Source organism: Delphinus delphis, chromosome 2 (genome assembly GCF_949987515.2).
Source record: "Delphinus delphis chromosome 2, mDelDel1.2, whole genome shotgun sequence".
Classification (NCBI taxonomy): Eukaryota; Metazoa; Chordata; class Mammalia; order Artiodactyla; family Delphinidae; genus Delphinus; species Delphinus delphis.
The window spans coordinates 101,924,825-101,946,966 of record NC_082684.1 but is presented as its reverse complement, the minus strand read 5'-3'; the positions used below and the strand labels follow the sequence as shown (position 1 = coordinate 101,946,966).

At 45.5% G+C, this 22,142-nt stretch overlaps 2 protein-coding genes across 5 annotated transcripts in view; both read right to left on the bottom strand.

The window, feature by feature from the left end:
* Positions 1-8,433, bottom strand: part of FAH (fumarylacetoacetate hydrolase) — a 32,631-nt gene extending 24,198 nt beyond the window's left edge. The window contains exons 1-5 of the mRNA XM_060005326.1: positions 8,264-8,433; positions 3,841-3,951; positions 2,400-2,521; positions 1,862-1,911; positions 1,411-1,501 (exon numbers count right to left, since the gene is read on the bottom strand). Coding sequence (XP_059861309.1) covers positions 1,411-1,501; positions 1,862-1,911; positions 2,400-2,521; positions 3,841-3,951; positions 8,264-8,344 — 455 coding nt within the window. The 5' untranslated portion in view covers positions 8,345-8,433. The remainder of the gene's footprint in view (positions 1-1,410; positions 1,502-1,861; positions 1,912-2,399; positions 2,522-3,840; positions 3,952-8,263) is intronic.
* Positions 8,434-18,662: 10,229 nt separating this feature from the next.
* Positions 18,663-22,142, bottom strand: part of ZFAND6 (zinc finger AN1-type containing 6) — a 75,596-nt gene continuing 72,116 nt past the window's right edge. For all 4 annotated transcript variants that reach the window (XM_060005324.1, XM_060005325.2, XM_060005322.2 and 1 more), the window contains one exon: positions 18,663-19,971. In XM_060005324.1, coding sequence (XP_059861307.1) covers positions 19,823-19,971 — 149 coding nt within the window. In that variant the 3' untranslated portion in view covers positions 18,663-19,822. The remainder of the gene's footprint in view (positions 19,972-22,142) is intronic.

Genomic DNA, 22,142 nt, shown 5'->3' with positions numbered 1-22,142 from the left:
TAAATAAATAAAATCTATTTAAAAAAATATATATGTATATCATGCACATGACTTTTGATCCTAAATCTTTCTTTCGACAGCTACAAAACATTTCATATTGTGAAAAGACCATGATTTTTCAACTAGTCCTCCACCAATAACCATTCAGATTGCTTCCAGCTTTGGGTCCTTAGAAAGATTGCTGGTAAACATCTTTGCCCTTGAATTCAAACATTATTTCTGTAGGATAGATGCATGAAAGTAAGACTGTGTGTCCAATGGTATGCACATTTGAAATTTTTACTTTATGTACTTTATGTATTTTCTGTTTCGGTTAATCACAACAAGCATATATTACCTTTATAATAAAGGATATATGCATAAAGTAAAAAAGGCACAGCCGCCAACTACTTTGCATCAAACATTGAGAGAGAAAGCCCGTTTGCTCTTACCCTGCAGAAGGAAACGGGCTGGGACTCCCCCACTTGGCCTGGACCATGCCCAGGGCCAGAGTCGTGACTCACTGGCCTCCTGCAGTCCTAGATGCACCCTGGCCTTGTTCTGCAACCTTGGCCTGGTTGCTTAACTTCTCTGGGTCGTAACCCACTCTCTTCCCCCTTCTTCCTCTTGGTTCTGACAGACGCAGCCCCTTCTGGCACAGCGTATCTGAAACACCCACTAAAAGAGGGGAAAGTCTCTGTCCACCCCAGTAACTGTGTGTGGCCCAGGGCACTCGGCCTGGGGCGTGTGCCTGCCACTGTGCTCTGAATAACCGTCACATCTAGAGGACAACACACAGCAAAGGGCAAGGATCTTGGCTCTGCGTTCTAGGCTCTGGCAATGGCCTTGACTTGGGTGTTAGGAGACAGCCTTTGGCCCTGTTTGTCCTCAGGCAAGTTGCTCCTTCTCTAAGTCTGTTTCCCTTCCTGTGAAATGGGGGTGTCAGTCATAGCCTTGGCGACCCCAAAGAACCCCTATGAGGATCAAATAAATAAATGCAGCCCCCGTTTCGAGCTGATCACTTTTTGAGAAAACACAGCACTGGGCACACTTGAGGATTCTCATTCTTCGGAAGAGTCTAAGTATGGAGAATGCTGGCATGGAAGACTTGCCAATAGAACCGTAATTCACAGCTTACAAACAAAAGGATCCGGAAGGATGTTAGTGAGTCAGGATCTAATTCCAACCCGTGTTCTCTAGATCAAAGAGCTCAAGGGAAGTCCCCATGATCCCATAGCAGGTCCAGGGCTGAAGGGAGAGGAGGACCAGAGTCTGAGGCCACTGTTTCCAGAAGTGGTGACATCATGGTCATTGTTAGCTTTCCTCCCGGGTTTCCTTAACCTGAGAGGACTTGGCAGCTCCTGGGACAACACGCTGCTGGGCACGTAAAGACAGACTTGGAACTTAGCCACACACTGGTCCAGAACATACCAATTGGGCATCAACGGGTTCTCTGTGCCCCTGAACATGACTCCGACATTGGTGGCGTGGTGCCGAGAGGAATAGAAGTCCGTGTAGTCGCCTGCGGGGGAAAGGTCGGGAGATGCCGTCAGTGACCTGGATTCCGCAGGTCGGAGAAGGGCCAGTTCCCAGGCAGGGTCGGAGCGGGAGAACAAGGAGGGGTGGGCAGAAGGGGCCAGGAGAGCACGCCAGACATGCAACACAAATTCGCCTCACTAAAAATTCGTTTTGAGAACTCCCAGTTGAGAAACGAAAAAGAAACAAGGAGCCCAGACTTCCTGAAACAGACAATGGAATTTGCAAAAGAGTGCCAGACCCCCCTCCCACCCGCGGGCTCCGCTCGCCAGGCCTTTGCTCCAGCTGTGCCTGCCCCGAGCAGCCGGCTGCTCCGTGTGCATCCTGGTAAAGGGACTGGACTCACCTATGGTGGCCGGAAGATGCATTGTGGCAGAAGCCTGGGAGGTGAATGCACTGAAACACAGAACAAGGGGCTTCAAGGTCGAGCTTTGGTCATTCACAGGCTCAGCCTAGATCATGGCCCAAGTCCTGCTCACAATCTCCAGCGAGCACTTCCAGACTGGCCTGGGGCCACCCCAGGATGGGCATCCACCCACTAAAGACAAGTTGCCTCTCCCCCGCTTCTAGGTTCCACTCTAGGCAATGGGCTATATTACCCCTTGTTTGGAAACCAGACAAGGACACAAATGATGCTGAAGAGGAATGGCTGAGTGAGCAAGGGAGTGGGCCGGTGGGCCAGGCATGGCCTGGACACCCCAGTCCAGGCAGAGAGGGAATCCCAGGCGGCCCAGAGCCCTCTCACCAAAATGCAGCCCAGGTCCGGGCTGGATGAAGCCAAGGCAGCCAACCCGTGACTCAGAACGTCCCTGACGACCACACCGTCCTCTTCCGACAAGCCAGGTCCCCTCCTCCCCACCCACCACGGTCCACGGGCTCCTCACCGCTTCCGAAGCTCTGTGTCATCTCTGAGCCTGGCCTGGCTGGCGGACAGCAGGTTCTGCAACAATCCTCTTGCCTCCTTCCAGGCAGCCTGACCCAGGCCCATGAAGCTGTTGAGAGCTGGCTAGGACCAAGATGCACAGGAAGAAAGAAGATCACACGTGGGAAAGCCCCTTGTGCTACCCCTCCTACTGACAGGAGAGAGCCTGGCCAGCTTTCTGGGTCCCCTGTCACTTATCCCAGTTCATTCCAACTCTCAGGACTTTGGTTCTCAGTTCTGTCATCTGTTCATCGAGCTGGGGAGATGTGTCATCTTTCCTGATGGGGCTTCATCCCCTCATGGACTTGCAATTGGCAAAGCCTGGGAGCTCCTATCTGGGACAGCTGCCTGGTTAAGCTTGGCCCCCGCGTGCAGTGAAGATGGCCGCGTTCCTCCAGTGGGGGCCTCCGGTCTGCAGGGGTACTGCAGTCTACACCAATCCCCTTCACATAAGTTAAGAAGAGGTTTCTGAGCCAGTGAAGTGTAGCAGAAAAAGCACTTGTGGATTCTCAAGGCCAGAGTTCCAACCCCAGCTCCAGTCCTTGCAGCCATGTGACCTGGGAGAATCGTGTCCCGTTTCAGATTAGACCCTCATCCATCTAATGAGGATTCCATTCCTACGCCAGAGGGTCGTCATGAGAATTGAACAAGAGATGTGTGTAAAACTCCTGACACATAGGAGGTCCTCAATATATATCATCTTCCTTCCGTGGAACGGGAGGGAGGATGCACACCAAAGCACTGGACTGTTTACAGGGAAGTAAATTCACGTCCATCACTCGTGTACGTATCCTTCAGGCTGACTCCTAAAGTGGTGGCAACACAGAGGGCACTTGGGGCAAGCTGTCCATTCTTCCCAGGCTGGAATCAAACCTGGAGGGCAGGGCCCATGGCTCCCTCCCTCGGAGGGCCCAGCACCGGCCTGGAACAAGCAGAGACTCAACCAGCTTAAAATGAGGAAATGAACCAGTTATTGGAGAGCATCATCTCAGAGACAACTGAGGAGGGCCTAGGACTGCGGAGGGACTGACACTCTTTTTTCCGGACGCGCAGGCTCAGCGGCCATGGATCACGGGCCCAGCTGCTCCGTGGCATGTGGGATCGTCCCGGACCGGGGCACGAACCCGCGTCCCCTGCATCGGCAGGCGGACCCTCAACCACTGCGCCACTAGGGAAGCCCGGGACTGACACTCTTCTCACCCAGGAACCCACCCTGCGCTGTCCCAAGGCTACCTCCTGCCAGCCTGTCTGTCTCACAGCCACCCCCCAACCTTACCCGAGTAAAACCTCTGAGCCCTCAAGGCACTACCTCTCTCAGAAACGGAAGGCAAAGGGCATTTTCTTAGTGGCATTTGCAACAAAGGCCACTGAGATCCAGGACAAGCCATGTCACAATGTCCTACCTGATCAAAGACATCCTGGTGTTGGGAGAGGACAGGCCCAGTGAAGAGGTGCTTAATGACACTGAGGTCTAGGATCTGGTCACCAATCGCCACGCCGATCCTTGGTCTTGGCTGGGAGGAAGGTGGCATGGTCAGCACTGGGCAAAGCCTCAGCTGGGCTTGGCTCACTTACCCAGCAAGTCTGTCTGTTTACGAGCCCCTGGCTCTTGTCTTTACATGGCCCTCTGTGGAGAGGGACTGAGGAACTGGATCCTTAGCACCGTACCCCAGCTCCCTTTGCCTCTCAGAGGGCTGAAATTGACCTTGTGATCTCTGTCCGGGAAGAACCTGGTGCCATGTCTGCCTCTAAGACAAGAAGGGAAAAGAATCTGTGTTTCCTCAATGGAAAATAAATCAAACACCCCTTGGAGTGGGTAAGTTGAAAGAGGCCTAGTCCAAGCCCCTCATCCAGGCAAAGTCCCCAGCAAAGCTCCTCAGGTGTTGCTTAAATGCCTCTGATGATGAAAAGCTCACCACCTCACCGGGCAACTGGATTATTTCTCAGGTTTAACCTAGGCCTTCCCTTGGGGGCAATTCCTCTGCACAGCAGAGCGTGTCCCAGGCACAGTGCTGAGGGCCAGGGGCTTGGACTAATGAGCTCTGTTATGGCTCAAACAGAGCAGAGCTCGGGTCACCGGGGAGCATGAAACCAGACTGCTCAGAGCAGGCAGGAAAAGTTCCTTTCTGCACCATCCAATCCCAGCTTCAGCCCTGAGTGTGATAACGTCGCAAATATTTGGCAAAGCCTGACCTTTGTCCACATGGCCCTGAAATTTGCTCATCAACAAGGAACTTGAGAGCACGTCTGCAGACTCGACCTCCTAAAGCTCTGTCCTGAGCTGAGCTTCCAGCTCTCCTGAACCACCAGCTTTGCCTTTTCAGTTCCAGGGAGTTTAGAGGTGGGGCTACTGGCTGGCCTTATCTCCAGTGGCTGCTCATTTCAGGGGGCTGAGAGAAGATGGCTATCCCTCCGTGCACAGGGGTAGACCGGAGCCACACCCTCACCTGGCCCTGAGGCCCCGGGCAGACCCTGCCCATGAGGAAGCTGCCTGGAGAGGCCGGTCCTCATTCCCAGCTCCCTGGGCCTCATCTCCCTGGGCAATGAGCTGGGCCACCTGGACCCCAGCGGCTGCCCACTTAAGGGATATGCAGGCAGACTCCTGGGCCACTTCTCTGACCCTGGCCCCCACACCAAGCTGCAGGAAGGAACCGAGGCCACTGAGCAACATCAGAGACCTAATCACAAGAGTGGCTGCCTGCCTCTTCGGCTGCAAGCAATGGCGAGAAGCTGCCCTTGTGTTCCAAACCCTGGCAATTGTGAAACCACATGTTGAATCTTCTAGACCTAGACGTGAGGACCTGAGACAGTGAGTCCCTCTACTTTAACTGTTGGGAGTTATTTTCTTCAGTGTTAGACTCCCGATCCCTGGGGTCCTGCCTACTCTGTCATTCACCATCTTATCATTTTGGACAAGTCCTTGGTCCTCTGAGGGCCTCAGGTTCCCATGTATAACCTGAGGGAGACAAATTAGTAAGAGATATCCTAAGTCTAACTTTAAGAGAATGCGTGTGCATTGCCTCCGCTTTATAACATTTGGTCATATCCGACAGCATGTTGTCCAAAGGAGATCTTTACCCACCTCCCAGCTTGACAGAGGGAAAAGCATGGGGTTTGGGAGCTCACAGCTGTGGGGTGCAACCCCAAATCTGCCTCTTACTGGCTGTGAGACCTGGAGCAGGACTCTTAGCCTCTCTGAGCCTCAGTTTCCTCATCTATAAAATGGGGACAGTAGCACAACAGCAAGTTTGTAGTGAGAATTCAATTAATTAACATCTGTAAATCTCTTATCACCAGACCAGACACAGGGCAGACATTCACTCAGACAAAACAATTTATGGAGCATCTCCTTCAGCCCAGCAGTACACGAAGGCTGCAGAAGCACTGACGATCGAGGAGAGACATGGTTCCCACCCTCCAGAAGCAAAAGGAAGCACACGGTGAGGTGACAGACGATAACTGTGGCTGGAGTTCAGTGAGGGTGCTTAGGGGACAGCTCTCTCTGAGGAGGTGACATTTAAGCTGGGCCCAGAAGAGTGAGAAATCAGGCATACACAGAGTAGGAAAAAAAGAGTATTCCAGATAGAAAGAGCAATACGTGTGAAGGTCCTGAGGCAGGAAACTGCTCTTAGAAAGTTCCAGAAACTGGGACTTCCGTGGTGGTCCAGCAGTTAAGACTCTGCGCCTCCAATGCAGGGGGCCTGGGTTCGATCCCTGGTTGAGGAACTAGATTCCACACGCTGCAACTAAGAGTTTGCTGCAAACTAAAAGATCCCCAGTGCTGCAACTAAGACCCAGCGCAGCCAAAGTAAATAAATAAATATTTAAAAAAAAAAAAAAAAAGAATGTTTCAGAAACTGAAAGGCAGCCAGTGTGGCTAGAGAGAGCAGAGGGTCTGGAGGCAGAGGCAGGGCCGGAACCATGGGGACTTGAGCACCTTGGCCGTCAGCTCCAGATTACTGCAGCGTCTGTTTCTCAGAAGCCACGGTCCCTGTCTTCACAGAGAGAGCCAGGGTCTGCTCTACTAGTCCATGAGCAACCCACGATGGAGGGAGGGTGTCCCGTGTGCCTTTGATCCCCAACTCCCAGCCCAGAATCTGGCCCAGGGTTGAGGTTCATAAGCATTCACTGAATAAAAGAATGACTAAAATGAAAGCCGGATTAATTCATTATTGTTCCACCCAAATTATGCACGGCTGGCCACTGGCATGGAGGAGAGGGAGGCTGTGCGTGGGCGACTAGGTCAGCCTGGAGAGGCAGCCACCACCTTTGGAATGTCCAGTGCCTGCAGCCATAGCTTCAGACACAGCCTGTTCCACTTGAAGGCCCTCAGCCTTCTGCAATGCCCAGGGGGCCCACTCCCAACCCCCAGCACTCCTTTCAGAGGGCAGTGAACCTCCCTAGTGGCTGTCCTTGCACATTCTAATGTGGAACAGCTGGGGCATGGAGTCTGAAAGCCACTAGCCATACCCTAAGGGGCATTCATTCCAGAATCTTCTGGGAGAGCAAGTCAGAGCACCCCCCCCCCCCAAAGGCTTCTGCCTAATGGATTTGTGGAGTAAAGGTTGAGGACACACAGCTGAGGACAAAGTGTCAGAGGAGTGCAGGGGAGGGCTCGCCAGCAGAGTGCACTTGGCTAACGCAGGTTAAGGTTTAACATGCCTCTTATTTGTATTTGCAGCCCTCCAGGGGACGGAGTGTTACCTTTTTGCATCCTTGCAACAACTGGCCAGGCCAGGCAGTTGTGAAACCACATGTTGAATCTTCTAGACCTAGGCATTTTTTGCCATGGGGGCAGGGAACCCAGTTTCCAGGAAGGGGCTAACTGACAGGAACTCCATTTAGCAAACAGTTCCCGAACACTTGGGCACAAGCAGATTCTGGGCTTCTATGAATCAGGAGTTTACCTTTAAAGTTGGGAGCAGAAAGCTAAGCCCAAAATACCATGAATAAATCCAGGGGAATCTGCTTTCCCCACCCAGGGACCTTCTTATATATTTGTTGATAAACCCCCAGTTTTCAAAGATCTCTTTCTGCCAATCAGACTACACTTACTAAGTGAAATTTCATTTCTCTGCCCAAAAGGGCTTCTTCTGATCAGCAAGGGAATGCCAGGGAGCCCAGGGAGCTGAAAGAAGGCCAGCTGGAAGTAAAGAAACGTAACCTCTTAGATCCCAGGCCTCTACTGCCAGCAAAGGCGCTCATCCCTCCGAGCTACTGAAAATACCGGGTCAGTTAATATTTCCCGAGTTCTAGGGTTAGAGGCTAACCTGGGAGAAAACAACCGGTTACAACGTGGTGCCTTGGGGGGAGACAACAAAGCCAAATGACTTCGGAGTAGGCAGTATGATTGTGTTTCAACTCCTCTGTAATAATAAGAGAACTTGCTCTGCCTACCCGAAAGGGAGACTCATATGTACCGTTTCATTTTGCGTTTAATTCTCACACAAACCTGCAGAAACTGAGGCTGAGAATTTCAATAACTTGCACATCTAGAAAGTTACCAGGAGGGATCTGAACCCACAAGTACTCTCCATGATCGGCCCCTCCAAAGAAAAAAGGCCCTTGCCTCCACCCCACCTCCCATCGCACTCCCCAGGGAGGAGAATGCGAGGCACCGCTCGTTAGGCCCCAAATGACACCGGCGGTCTTCGCGAGAGGCGTCTAGCAGGGAAACGACGGGCCCGATGTCCTGCTCCGTCGGGTGCTGGCGGAGGTGGCAGGGCTGGGCTGAGGCCAGGGGCGGAGCAGGAAGGTGGCGTGGGGGTCCCGGGCGGAGGGGAAGCCCTCCCTCCCCGCGCCCGGAAGCCGAACACTGCAGCTCACGTTGCCTTTGGTGGAGAAGACGCCGTAGGGCAGGTTGTGGATGGGGAAGTCGGAATCCTCGGCCACTGGGACGAAAGACATGCTGGTGGCACGGAGCAGGGTGGCGGGCTGCGAGCTGCGCGCGACCAGCAAGACTGGATTCGCAGAGGTGGTCAGGCAGGGTCGCGCCCCCTGCGGGCTCCGCCCCTTCAGGCCCGTCCCTCCAGAGCTGACGCTGTGACACGGTAGGACCCTGCCCGCCCCCTCCTAGGGCTCCGCCCCTCCTGGAGCCCCCGCCCACCAAGAGACCGCCCCTCCACTAGGCCTGTTCCTCAGCAAACTCCACCCCTGCACAATCCCTCCTCTCCCTGTCACTCCAGCTTCGCAAGCTCCACCCCCGCACGGTCCTTCCGGGCTCTCCCACTACAGTTTTGACCCTTCGCAAGCAGCCCCGCCTCCTCTTTGAAGGTCCTGGTCCCGGAGTCCACCTCCCGGGAGACCTCGGTCCAGCTGCCAGGCCCAGGGGCCCTGGTTCTACCGAGAGCGATCCCCAGCTTGGCGTTTAAGGCTCTGCCCCTGGTGACTTCAGCCTCGTTTTCCCCCGGCTGCGTGGCCCGCTCTTCTGCTCAACAGAAGTCTTGTTGGGTTTCCGGGACACAGCAGACCCTTTGACGCCAGACGCTGCCTCCGGGGCTGGTACAATGCTTCCAGTCTCGTCCTTTCTGCCTTCATAAACCATGCTAATCTGTCAGCTATGGCATTTCCACTTTATCGGGGAAAGGAACAGTCGTGCCTGTTTTGTGGCTTACATTAATGAGATTAATATTCTAGAAAATATAACTCACCTGTTTATTTCATATTCTAGTGTTAAAATGACACTGACAAGATGTTTGACCTTGGACAAGTTACTTAACCCCTTTCTGCCTCAGCTTTCTTCTCTGTATGACATTGATGATCATGGTTTCTACTCCACAGAGTTGATAGGAGAATTGAATTAATTATGGAGCATTTGTGCCTGGCATAAAGAAACTATTTGTGTGTAAAGATTGAAAGGGGAGACTGAGAAAAAAAATACAGAGAGAAAAGAAAGAGAGGGAAAGGGAGTGAGGGAGAAAAAAATGAAGGAAGGGAGGGAGAGAAGAAGAACAAATTTACACCTTAATCCTCTTTGCAATGCTGGTGACTAACAGCAAAAAGGAGGAAGATTTGAGATCCACCTCTGACAGCACCAAAAGTGTTTAGCTTTAGGCAAGTTAAACTCTCCAATCATCCGTTTCCTCATCTGTAAAACAGACATAATAACAATACCTACTCCAGGATTTCTGTGATGGTCAAATAATGCCTGGCACAGAGTTAGTTATCAATTAACTACTTTTTTACCCCCAGGGACATCCAACCAGAAAGGTAGCCATTTCTTTGTGTCTGGGTTTTGCTTTTCTTTTTGAAGAAGACAATCAAAAAAGGAGAGAACACAGCTATAAAGGTAAAGTGGTCAGCACTGTCTGAAAATACATTTATAATAGAAATGCAATTTCTTAGAAACCTAACAAAATTATTTCTTTAAGTGGGTTAAAATTAAAGTATAGGCTGCACAATACTCATCAATACACAAACCAGTATTTGCAACACTGACTTTTGATTAATTTGCTTGGGAATTCTTGCGACAGTAGAGTCCAAAGTTAAAGAATTAATGGATACACAAGCAGAGCTGTCTGAAAATAAATTTGAAAACCAATTTAAGCCAAAATCCTAGAAATTATTTTTAAAGGTGGCAGAATCATCCTAAGGTTTGTAAACATAAGTTTCCCTTCAAAAACATTTCATAATGAATAATAATGATAGATGGAAAGACCTAAAAGTAAATAGAAGTTGCACCTCCTTTGCCTGCAATGTCTTGCCCATATCTCCTCTCATCCACTATCCTGCTCCCTAAATCAGGTTCAGTCATCTTCATTCTTCAAACACATTTGTCAACAGCCAGTCCCAAGTCTCCCAGCTGTTCCTCCCTGTCTTCCTTCCTCTGTCCTCAACTCTAAAACAACGCTGCCTTTTCAACAAGATCAGCAGTAAAGTGTGTACCAAAGAGCTTGTAGTTAGAATCAAGTATTAAAACTGTGGGTGACTGGGACTTCCCTGATGGCGCAGTGGTTAAGAATCCACCTGCCAATGCAGGGGACATGGGTTTGAGCCCTGGTCTGGGAAGATCCCACATGCCTAGGAGCAACTAAGCCTGTGCACCACAACTACTGAGCCCGTGTGCTGCAACTACTGAGCCCGTGTGCTGTAACTACTAAAGCCCAAGCGCCTAGAGCAGGTGCTCTGCAACGAGAAGCCACCGCAATGATAAGCCAGTGCACCACAACAAAGACCCAATGCAGCCAAAAAGTTAATAAAAAATTTTTTTAATTAAAAAAAGAATACATACACACAACTCTGCAGAGTTAGGGAGGCTGCCCTGCAGTTTGGCTTGGAGAGAGGAGAGGCTGGGTTGGTGGCATCATGTGAGATAAGAGGGCCTGAAACCAGAAGGCCTGAGATGAGGGGGTATTACAAGTAGGGCTGGCTGCTGAACCTCCTCCCTAGGTCCAGATGGTTGGAGCTGACCAGTGGTCACCCTGCAAGGGGCTCCCTCTTGCTCAACCTGTTCTCGGCTCTCATCTCCTGCCCCGAGTGTCTGTGCCAAGGGTAGACCTCAGTTTTGGTTAAGTCTGCCCTGGCGGGGGGGGTGGGGGTGGGGGTGGGGGGATGAAGGGCAGTCTCTGGCAGTGGTAGATGTTCTGACTCATTCTGGCAGGTTCCAGAAAGGGGAAAAGAAACAGGACAAGGTCCCAACTCTTGTTCTGTGGCCTTATTATAATAAGAAGCCTTCTGAAATGGAGCAGGACGCTATGGTCTATGCCCCCCATGTCCTCCACCTGCCTTTTGTCTGTGGAAAAACTTTAGCCAAAGGATAAGTTTAATCAGAGAAGTGAGAAAATGCAGAAGCAAAGAAAAGCAAACAGGACTAAACAATAATAGTTCAGTCAGTAAGCAAAGTCAAGGACCTTTAGTTTCCCCTCAAGGGCTACAGATAATATTCTGAGCCATATCCTGTGATCTGTCTTGTAGGTACGGAAACCCGCACCAGGTGGAAGAAGTTAACCACATGATGACCAGACTGTAGCCATGACATAAGCTGCCACAATGCAGAGAACTGGCCTCAAAGAAATAGAAACCAACCCTGGAACTGAAGATTAACTCTAGCTAAAACAATCAAGATGACGCTGATCAGACCACCAATGACCAAGTTCAAGATGACTGTCGGAGCTGACTGTGCTGTTTCTGCATGTAGCCCCCCGCCTCCGTCTGTAAAAGCTCTTGCCCCCGATTGTCAGTGGGGGGAGTCAGCCTTCGGACAGGAGTCCACCCTCCTCCCCGCCCCTCCGTTGCCAGCATCCAAAATAAAGCAAACTTTCCTTTCCACCAACCTTGCCTCTTTATTGGCTTTTGAGCAGCGAGCAGCCGGACCCCACTTTTGGTTACTCTTCCAGGCAGCACCTAATACCTACAGAATTCTAGTGACTCTTTAGCTGCAGGGCAATAAACTATTTACTTGTTCTGTACTGGCCCTGCCCCTCCCCTTAGAGACAGGAACTGTCTTTCTTATTCTTTGTGTAGCTTTGTCAACGCCCAGCAAAACACCTAGCACAGAATAGGTACTCCATAAATACTTAAGTAAATAATAAGAAACTACTGACTAAAGGCAATGAATCAATAACCAGTGAGCCTCCTCCCCTGCCCCCCACCCCATCCAGGCCCTGGGCATACTGCACAGCAGCTTCCTTATTTTCTGAGCATGGGCTGTGTGAGCAATGGGCCAGGAGCTTCCCCTGAATACTCACAAGCTAATGAAAGCCTAGATGATAAAAACCATGTAAAGAGAAAACTTTTGGGGGGAAGGGTGTAGGGCTGATGTGTGTATGGGAAGGGGTGTGGGCATGAGATAGTTGAAGGGGGAGGAAGATTTCCTAGTTTTAAAATAGACTTGCCAACCCACTAATTATATATAGTGCCTGAAGACACCAAAGCTGTTCTCTATTTGGAAAAAAACATTTGAAGTAACTTGCAAATACACTATATTTTTTCTTTCTCCTCTTTTGGGAGGGAGTTTGTTGAGCATGTACATTACAACAATTATAAAAAAGAGTTTTAAGGAAAAAATATTGCCTGTAATCCCACCATCCTACAGTTTTCACATTTTCATGTTATTTGCTCGTTCCATTTGTTATGCACATGATTTTTCCATCTTTGTGAACTTTACAGAGAGGCAATTTTTCAGTCTTTCCTTACATTTTTCTCCTGAACATTTTTCCTTGTGGTCAAATAGGTTTCATTATTATCATTTTCATCACCTGAAGAAATTGCAATGTTCGGGATTGTAATAATAATGGAGCCATGAGATCTGCATGCACAAAATGTTTTCCTTTTCCTACACTTTTGCCGGAGGGTAAATTCCTGGGTCGAAGGGTATGGGTGCTTTCAGGACCGGAAGTGAGTTTTGGCACCTCCATCACGAAGGGCTGGTTTGAGCCTCTGTAGCACCAAATTCAGTACCTCCCTCGGATGCTAAAATGTAGCACCCAAGAGGCTCCAACAGCTGCACTGCTGGCCTCGTTCACACAAGCATGCCCCTGACTCCCTTACAAGAGAACTGGAAAGGGCTTTCTGAATCCAGTGCGCAGATGTCTTGCAAGGGCTCCGAGAGGCTGGCAACTGCCATCCAGATAAGCAGGAAGTGGACTCTGCCTGCACTGGGAGAAGGAGGGTGGCCTTTTTGGGCAACCCTAAGGAATCCATCCATTCCCTTCTCCCCACCCTACAAATTTCACTTGCACTTGAATTACTTGAGTCCAGTTGCAAGGTCCTCTAAAGGTTGAACTCCTTGGAGAGAACAGAATGTCACTCATGTTTGCACATGATACACAGCCCTCTGATGCTAAAGTGTATGGTATACATGCCAAACACATGGTGTCCCCTCTGAAACGTTCACAATAAGCATTTCTGAGCCTGAGCCTTAAGGAGAGAAGATATTTGCTTCATTGAAGAGCTCGGTCTCTATCATAGCTCCCTTTTTGTTTGTTTGTTTTGTTTTTTCCTCTTTTTCTTGATAATTCTGAAGTAGACCCAAATGAACCAGCTCAATCAGGGCTGGGTTTTTTGCAAGACAAATTTTCTTCTTCCTGCCCTCTTTTATTCTGTCTTTAGTCTGCTTTTATTGTTTCCATGTTTTGATGGAATACTACCTCAAAGCCATATTGGATTTAAGCAGGATCTGAAAGACCCATAAATAAGCAGCATGTTAAGTAGAGAGAATATCAGTGACAACTGACTGGATAATAATGTGTACCATACAAGGAGCTTTCGTTTATTGTTATCAAAGCACATGCAACTTTTCAGATCCTCCTTCTCTGTGATTTCAACAAGATACTTATAACTTTGTTTTGCTTTTTTGTATGAATACTTATCGAAGAGTTTTCCCATCCAAATTTTTCCTTTTCCCATCTGAATTTTCAGGGTCTTTTTGAGCTTTAGCTGTGGGTCACATCCTGTACCCAAAAATGCAGAGAAATTTCAACATTTAACATGTACTCTGTATCCAACCTGTTTGGCATAGTTGCAGAGACAATTCTCAGTGCCTCTCTCCCCAAACACTGCTTTCCTGTCAACAACAACTGCCCACTGAAATATGTCTCTCATAAACATCTCTGCTCCTTCCTTTCTAAGAAAACCCAGAAATACAGCACTAAGTTTAGACCGGCTTCTCTCTTACCTAAGGTTTTCAGATCAAAAGCTCTACTCCTGGGCTTCCCTGGTGGTGCAGTGGTTGAGAGTCCGCCTGCCGATGCACGGGACACGGGTTCATGCCCCGGTCCGGGAAGATCCCACATGCCGCGGAGTGGCTGGGCCCGTGAGCCATGGCCGCTGAGCCTGCGCGTCCAGAGCCTGTGTTCCACAACAGGAGAGACCACAGCAGTGAGAGGCCCGCATACCGCAAAAAGAATAAATTAAAAAAATTTAAATTAAAAAAAAATTTAATAAATTTATTTAATTATTTTTGGATGCCTTGGGTCTTACTGCGCGCAGCCTTTCTCTAGTTGCCGTGAGCGGGGGCTACTCTTCGTTGCGGTGTGCAGTCTTCTCATTGCGGTGACTTCTCTTGTGGAGCATGGGCTCTAGGCGCGCGGGCTTCTGTAGTCGTGGCTCATGGGCTCTACAGTGCAGGCTCAGTAGCTGTGGCGCACGGGCTTAGTTGCTCCGCAGCATGTAGGATCTTCCCGGACCAGGGCTCGAACCCATGTCCCCTGTATTGGCAGACAGATTCTTAACCAATGCACCACCAGGGAAGTCCCTTAAATTTAAAAAGCCACGTATAAACTAGTGGTTACTCTACTAGACAGTACACCTATAGACTCTGCTGTATGTAGTGGTGTCCCATGGCCCTGAAATTTAACGTGACTTTTTTTTTTTTTAAGGTGAAAGGTGTGCTATGCTACCTAAAAGTAGACCAAACCAGAAAGCCAGAAGAAGCAGTCCCAGGCATCCTCTGCAGGGGTCTCTACAGAGTTGTCTGAACCTACCAACAGAGGACAGCCACTTTCCTTGTCTTTTTAACTAATAGACTTTATTTTTTACAGCAGTGTCGGGTTCACAGAAAAATTAAGCAGAAAGTACAAAGAGTTCTCATATACACCCCTGCCCTGACACAGTTTCCTCTATTATTAACATCTTGGATTTGTATGGTACATTTGTCATCATTGATAAACAAGTATTGATACAATATTATTAACTGAAGTCCAAGGTCTACCTTAGGGTTTTTTTTGGCTGTGCCTCGTGGCTTGTGGGATCTGACTTCCCCAATCAAGGTCGATCCTGGGCCCCTGGCTGTGAAAGCACCCAGTCCTAACCACTGGACCACCAGGGAATTCCCAGGGTTCTGCTTTTTGTGTTGTACAGTTCTGCGTTTGGACAAATGCATCCTGTTATGTATACACCATTACAGTGTCACGTAGACTGTTTCACTGCCTTAAAATTCCCTGTGCTTCACCTATTTATTCCTTCCTTCCTCTACCTAAACCCATAGCCACCACTCTTTAATGTCTCTATAGTTTTGCATTTTCCAGAATGTCATATAGTAGCAAGCCTTTTCAGACAGCTTATTTCACTGAGCAATATATTTAAAGTTCCTCCATGTTATTTTGTGCCTTGACGGCCCATTTCTTTTTATTGCTGAATACGGTTCCATTATATAGATATACCACAGTTTACTGGTACATCTGAAGGACATCTTCGTTGCTTCCAATTTGGGGCAATTATGGATAAAACTTCTAAAAACATTTGGGTACAGATTTCTGAGTGGACATAGTTTTTAATTCATTTGACAAATACCTAGGAGTGCAACTGCTAGGTTGTAAGACTCTGATCAGCTTTAAGGAACTGCCAAACTTTCTTCTGTCCCATGTTGCATTCCCATCACCAATGAATGAGAGTTCCTGTTGCTCCACATCCTCAACAGCATTTGGTGTTGTTTTGGATTTTAGCTATTCTAATAGGTATGTAGTGCTCTCTCATTTTAATTTGCAATTCTCCAATGACATATTATGTTGACCATCTTTTCATTTGCTTATTTGCCATCTGTATATCTTCGATGAGGTGTCTTGATGTTTTGACCACTTTTTTTTTTTTTTTTTGCTGTACGCGGGCCTCTCACTGTTGTGGCCTCTCCCGTTGTGGAGCACAGGCTCCGGACGCACAGGCCCGGCGGCCATGGCTCACGGGCCCAGCCGCTCCGCGGCATGTGGGATCTTCCCGGACCGGGGCACAAACCTGTGTCCCCTGCATCGGCAGGCGGACTCTCAACCACTGCGCCACCAGGGAAGCCCCTTGACCACTTTTTAATTGGGTTGTTTTCATACAGTTAAGAGTTATTTTTATATTTAGAAGTCTTTTATGTGTTTTACTACTATTTTCTCCCAGTCTGTGGCTTGTTTTTTTGTTCTCTTAACAATGTCTTTTGCAGAACAATTTTTAATTGTAAAAAAGTCCAACTTAAAAATCTTTTTCATGAATCATGGTTTTGGTGTTTTATCTAGAAACACCATGGAACAACTAACCATCTACATTAGAAATGGTCAGCCATACTAGTAAGCTGAGTTACTTAGAACTAAAGTCGCAATTAAGCAATTTGTATAATTATCTTTAAAAAGGATTACCTCTTTTGACTCATTTACCTGTATTTTGGACTTTTTCCTAAATATTCAATAAAAGTTTTTAAGAATAAACCATGTGCATGGAGAAAAAAAATAACAAACAAATCATTGCCAAAACTCCCGATTTTAACATGTGGTCATAAAAAAGGTTCATAATTATGACTTTGGACTTCAGGTACAGGAAATTGGATTAATCATAATTCTTGGTTCATAAGACTCTCAGCATTGGCTCACACATAGCCTGCTTTTAGTTATGTCTAAAAAAGTCAAGGCCTTGATCATATGGTACCACATGCCTGGCCTCTTCCCATCTAAGGATATCATACTGAATTTTGTCATCACTACCCTGCCTTCTCTTCATATAAATTCCATCTACGTGACTTGCAAAAAGGTGTTGGCTTACTATCTGGTACTTCTATTTTGTTGTCTGTAGGGATCTCTAGTTCTGATCACTATATTTCTATTCCATTGTAATATATCACATTTTATTTACCCATCATTCTTCAGTGGGGACTTGAGTGGTTTCTGGATTTTTGCTTTCTGTAAACAATGCTATGAAAATTCCTATGTCTCCTGTTACACCTATGTGCAAGTTTGTCTTGGGTATACACTTAGGAGTAAAATTTCTGGATTATAGGATGTTTGAAAGTCCAACTTTAAAAGGTATTAATTACCAAAGCATTTGAAGGATTGAACCACTTTTGGTTAGTATCAGGAAACTTTAAGAGATTGTGTGGAATCCCTCCAACACTAGATACTGCAAGACTTTTACATTTTTGCCAATTGAATGAGTGTAAAATAGTATTTTACTATGGTCTTGATTTGCACTGTAACTTCTCCTGGTTTGAAACTTGGCTTTTCCCTTTCTTTGAAGATACCTTAAGGTATTTTTGGTTTAAAATGCCTCATTTTAATAGACAAATTCATCAATAATACTTTCAGTTAATGCTTTGTGTCTTAAACAGTCCTTCTGTATCCCAAGGTCTAAGCAGTAATCATCTTTTTTTTTTAAGAGTTTAAAACTTTTGTTTTACATTTAAGACATTAATTTTTTTCCCCTATGGTATGACATAGGGATCAATTTTCACCTTTTTCCACACTGAGTTGTGCTCTCAGTATCTAATAGTCTCCTTTCCCCAGTGTGGTGTCCCACCACTCTTATACCAAGTTCAGCTCATGCATGGCTTTTTCTGGGCATTTTGGTCTAATCTACTGGGATTCTGTACAGCCCTTAGCTAATACCACACTATTTTAATTAACATGGCTTCACAGTGAGTCTTAACATCAGCAGGAAAAATGCCCACCTCCCTGCTCCTTCCTTTCTGAAATGTCCTAGCCTTTTGCTCTCCTTTATCTTTTACTTTAGAATCACTTTAATAAGTTCCAAGAGAAAACTTGGTGGGATTTTTGATAGGAATTGCTTTGAATCTATAGGTCTATTTGGGTACAAATGACATCTTCATGATATTGTCTGCCTAGCCACGAACATGTCTATTTTTTGAGGTCTTAGTTATCTCTTAATGTTTAAGAATTTTTTCTTAAAGAGGTTTTCAACATACATTGTTAATTTCCTAGGTACTTGGTATTGTAAAAGATGTCCTCCAGTTTTCTAGTTGTTTCTGCTATAAAGAAATGCAACTGCCTTCTGAAAATTAATGTTACACCTACCACCTAACAAAACCCTGTATTTCTGGTACTTTCTCTTTAGATTTATTTGGGCTTTCTAAAAAACAAACATGTAATGTACAAATAATGAGTTTACTACTTTCTATTTCTTATAAAATTGGCTAGGATCTCTGACACGATTTTTAATATAAGCACTGATAGTGGAAAACCAGCCCTTTGTTTCTGACTTTAAAGGGAAATGAATTTTCCTCTTTTTGGAAGATGCTTGTCTTTTGTTTATTTGGTTTTACATAGAAACTATCACCTTAAGGAAATTCCTTTTTAGTCCTAATTTATCAAGGGTTTTTATCATGAATGGGTATTAAATTCTAATAAATACTTTAACTGGATCTATTGAGATAGTCATAATGGTTTTCTCTTATTTACAGATTTCAATGCTAAGCCATCATTACATATGACATATGAAGGTACAATATACATACTAAGATAGAGTACACAAGTAGTAAGCAAACAAATGTAAACATAGACATTTGTATTGTAAAATACTATTTTAATCTGTTTACATATTTCAAGTTTTAAAAAGGTTGGCGGCCAGGTAAGTTTGAAACCACAGGACAAATGGTCTTTTGGAGGTCTTTCTACTTCACAATTCTCCAACTGCCGTGTTTGAGCTATGCTGTTTGTTTCTCTAATCCTACCAAAACGAAGCTTCTGCTAGATGCTAATTCAGTGTGACAGAGTTCAGAACAGAGAATCAGACAAGAGCTAGAAAATATGACATGTTCGACTCACAGGAATGTAAGATCACAGTTTGTCATCCTAAGATTACTCACAAACAGATGTGAGTTCATCTCACAAAATTAAGTAAAGTAGAAAACTGAAGGACCAAAGTCAAAATGAACTACCAGAAAGAATAAGAGAAAAAGTAATACAAGGGAACATTATGGTTTTCCTTTTTATTTAATCAAAGACTGGTAGATAAACATAAATACAGCACAATTACTTCAGATCATTCTTCATATTGTATACACACAGACCAATGAACACAATCTGAAAGAAACCTGCAGTCAGCAATGAAATGCATACAGCTTTTCCTTCCCTTGCTCAAAAAAATTTAAAAACACACAAACTTAGAATCTCTTCAGCACACACTCTCCTGTGACAAATGATTCAGACATAAATAGTGGGTGCAAAGAAACTATATGCTAACATATGTATAACCTTTGTTAATGAAAAACAGAAGCAGCCATAATGATTAAGATACATTCAGTTACTGATAACTAGTTGTGCCCTAAAGGGCATTTATCAAAAGAGAAATCGTGCTGCAGAGAAAAGCTATATATACATACACAATGAGAAAATAAACTGCAAGATTAACGCATGCATGTTTAATACTGGAAAAATCACAGCCCTCCAACATTTCTCCACGTTTGTTATAAAAGCCCTCGGCACTCAACTAAAATTAAAATGATCTTAAAAGGATAATACTTGTAAAGTTTACTTAAGTCTTTTCAGCCACAGAAACTGCAATGTAAATAAATGTTCAGAGTCATTTTCAAAACAAAAACAAAAATCTATTCTTCTGATGACATGCATGATTAAAAGGTCTATGCAAGATACATTGCTCTACATTCCCAATGACTAGGAAAAAAAACCTCAAGTCAATTTTTAGTTTGCAGATGGTCAAAGGATTTTGTATTCCAGGAGTTCAAATCTTCTGGATCTTTTCACCAACAACTACTGGATTTTCTTTTCTGATTTTCTCAGCAGCATCAGCTTTGTAATTGTAAGAGCAATTGTGTACATCTGAGTAACGGTGTACACCACAGTAAACATTTCCACACCGACATTCAAACCCTGAAAATGGATTAATACACATACGTGAGTTGAATGGAAGGTCTAAAAATATTAAACTCTCTAGCATAATTAATGTTAAAAAGATCATATATTTAGGGCAGCAATCTAAAGAATCATTCCAAACAAGCAGTTTCACAACCTAGTAACATTCTCAAAATCCATAGCTGATAGCTTCATTTCTTTTTCCTACCTACAAATACAAATACAAGTTTGTATCAGCAGACCAAGTCATAACCACTTCTCTGAGCTCAAGTTTTCACCCGTGACACAAATTGCTTCCTATCAAAAACAGGGTTGCTAAATTGAAACACTCCTCAAATACTACAATGTGAAAAAATAAGCATACTGTCAGAAGGCAATCTTAAGATTTAATTAAGGAAGAGGAAATGAAACTTTTGACAGAACTGTTAACAAATAGCATAGTATATTAGCTTTCCTTGGCTAACCTCCAATGGAGAGGTGAACTGTAATCTGGCTGAGTGATTTACAGCATGAGATGTTACGGTTGCCTAAGCCTGAATCTATTTACTAACACAGGCAAATTACTTGACCCTTAGCTTCTGCATCTCTAACTTTGGAATCGGTTACAGTAAGAATTAAATGAGGAAGTATTAAGTGCCTAACATATAGTAAACATGCAATAAATGCTACTGATTTTAGGGAAATGCCCCAAGAACTGAAGCCAAAACAGAGAAATAAGCAGTGTGGATAGTCTTTAAATAAAACCAGTCCTGCACCCCCAAATTAGGATTTTATGGTATGATGGAATTACTGGAAATGGAAGATAGGAATCAAAATTTTAAACATTGACATTTGATGTAAACTTCCTTTACCAAATTTTTTTAAACTTCAAAAAGATACTCTGTAACTTCATAATTTTCTTTTATTTTTAAAATTTTATTATTATTTTTTTGGCTGCACCACACAGCTTGTGGGATCTTAGTTCCCCGACAAGGGACGGAACCTGGGCCCTCGACAGTGGAAGTGTGGAGTCTTAATGACTGGACCGCCAAGGAATTCCCCTATAACTTCATAATAATGAATGAAAAATGGAGCCAAGAATAATACTAGACTGACAAGACAGAAATTACTAAGTCGCAGCCTTCTTTCTAATCGTGAAGTCCAAGTTTCTGAGGTTTAGAAAGACAGTATTTGATGCTAAATATGTACACTTTAAAATGCCTTACTTGTTCACGTCTGTACTCTTTAAATAAATACATTTGCCAAGGCATGGGCCAGTCTTAAACATCTCTGATATCAGACTGTAAATCTCCTTTCCTCTTTATCTACACCTTAGCCAGATAAACCTTCCTAAAACACAATTTACTCAAAATCTTATCTCGGGCTTCCCTGGTGGCACAGTGGTTAAGAATCCGCCTGTCAATGCAGGGGACACGGGTTTGAGCCCTGGTCCGGGAAGATCGCACATGCTGCGGAGCAACTAAGCCCATGCACCACAACTACTGAGCCCATGTGGCACAACTACTGAAACCCGCGCACCTAGAGCCTGTGCTCTGCAAAAGAGAAACCACCACAATGAGAAGCTCATGTACCGCAATGAAGAGTAGCCCCGGCTCGCTGTTACTAGAGAAAGCCCACGCACAGCAACAAAGACCCAACGCAGCCAAAAATAAATTTAAAAAAACAAACTTATCTCCTCTTAAGCCAATTTCTTAGAGTATTCAGCACAATGTCTGGCACATAGTAAACAATAAATGGTAACTATTTATAGCTGCAACTGTTCCCCATCAATTAACCACAGTACACATCATTAGCCTTATCTCTATGGTGGTATCTAACCCCCTTCTTCATATATTTTGTGCTACAATCCCCTTTTACGGTCCCCTAAACATGCCCTATCCTTTCTGTGAGCTTTTGTTCAAGGTATTTTTTTTTTTTTGCCTGAAATGCTCCCATTTCCATCACTTATTAAGTCCTACTCATCTTTCAAGACCCAGCTGAAACATTCTACCTTCATGACTTTGATGGGCCTCTACTCCTCTTCTTTTATATAAATTAATCACATCCATCCCTGAATTCCCAAAGAAATCTATTTGACTGCACTTAAATGTACTCTCTTTGCCAAATATCCAAGTAATATTTCAAACATTTTCTTCTCCCGCTCTCTCTTTTTTTTTTTTTTTTTTGCGGTACACGGGCCTCTCACTGTT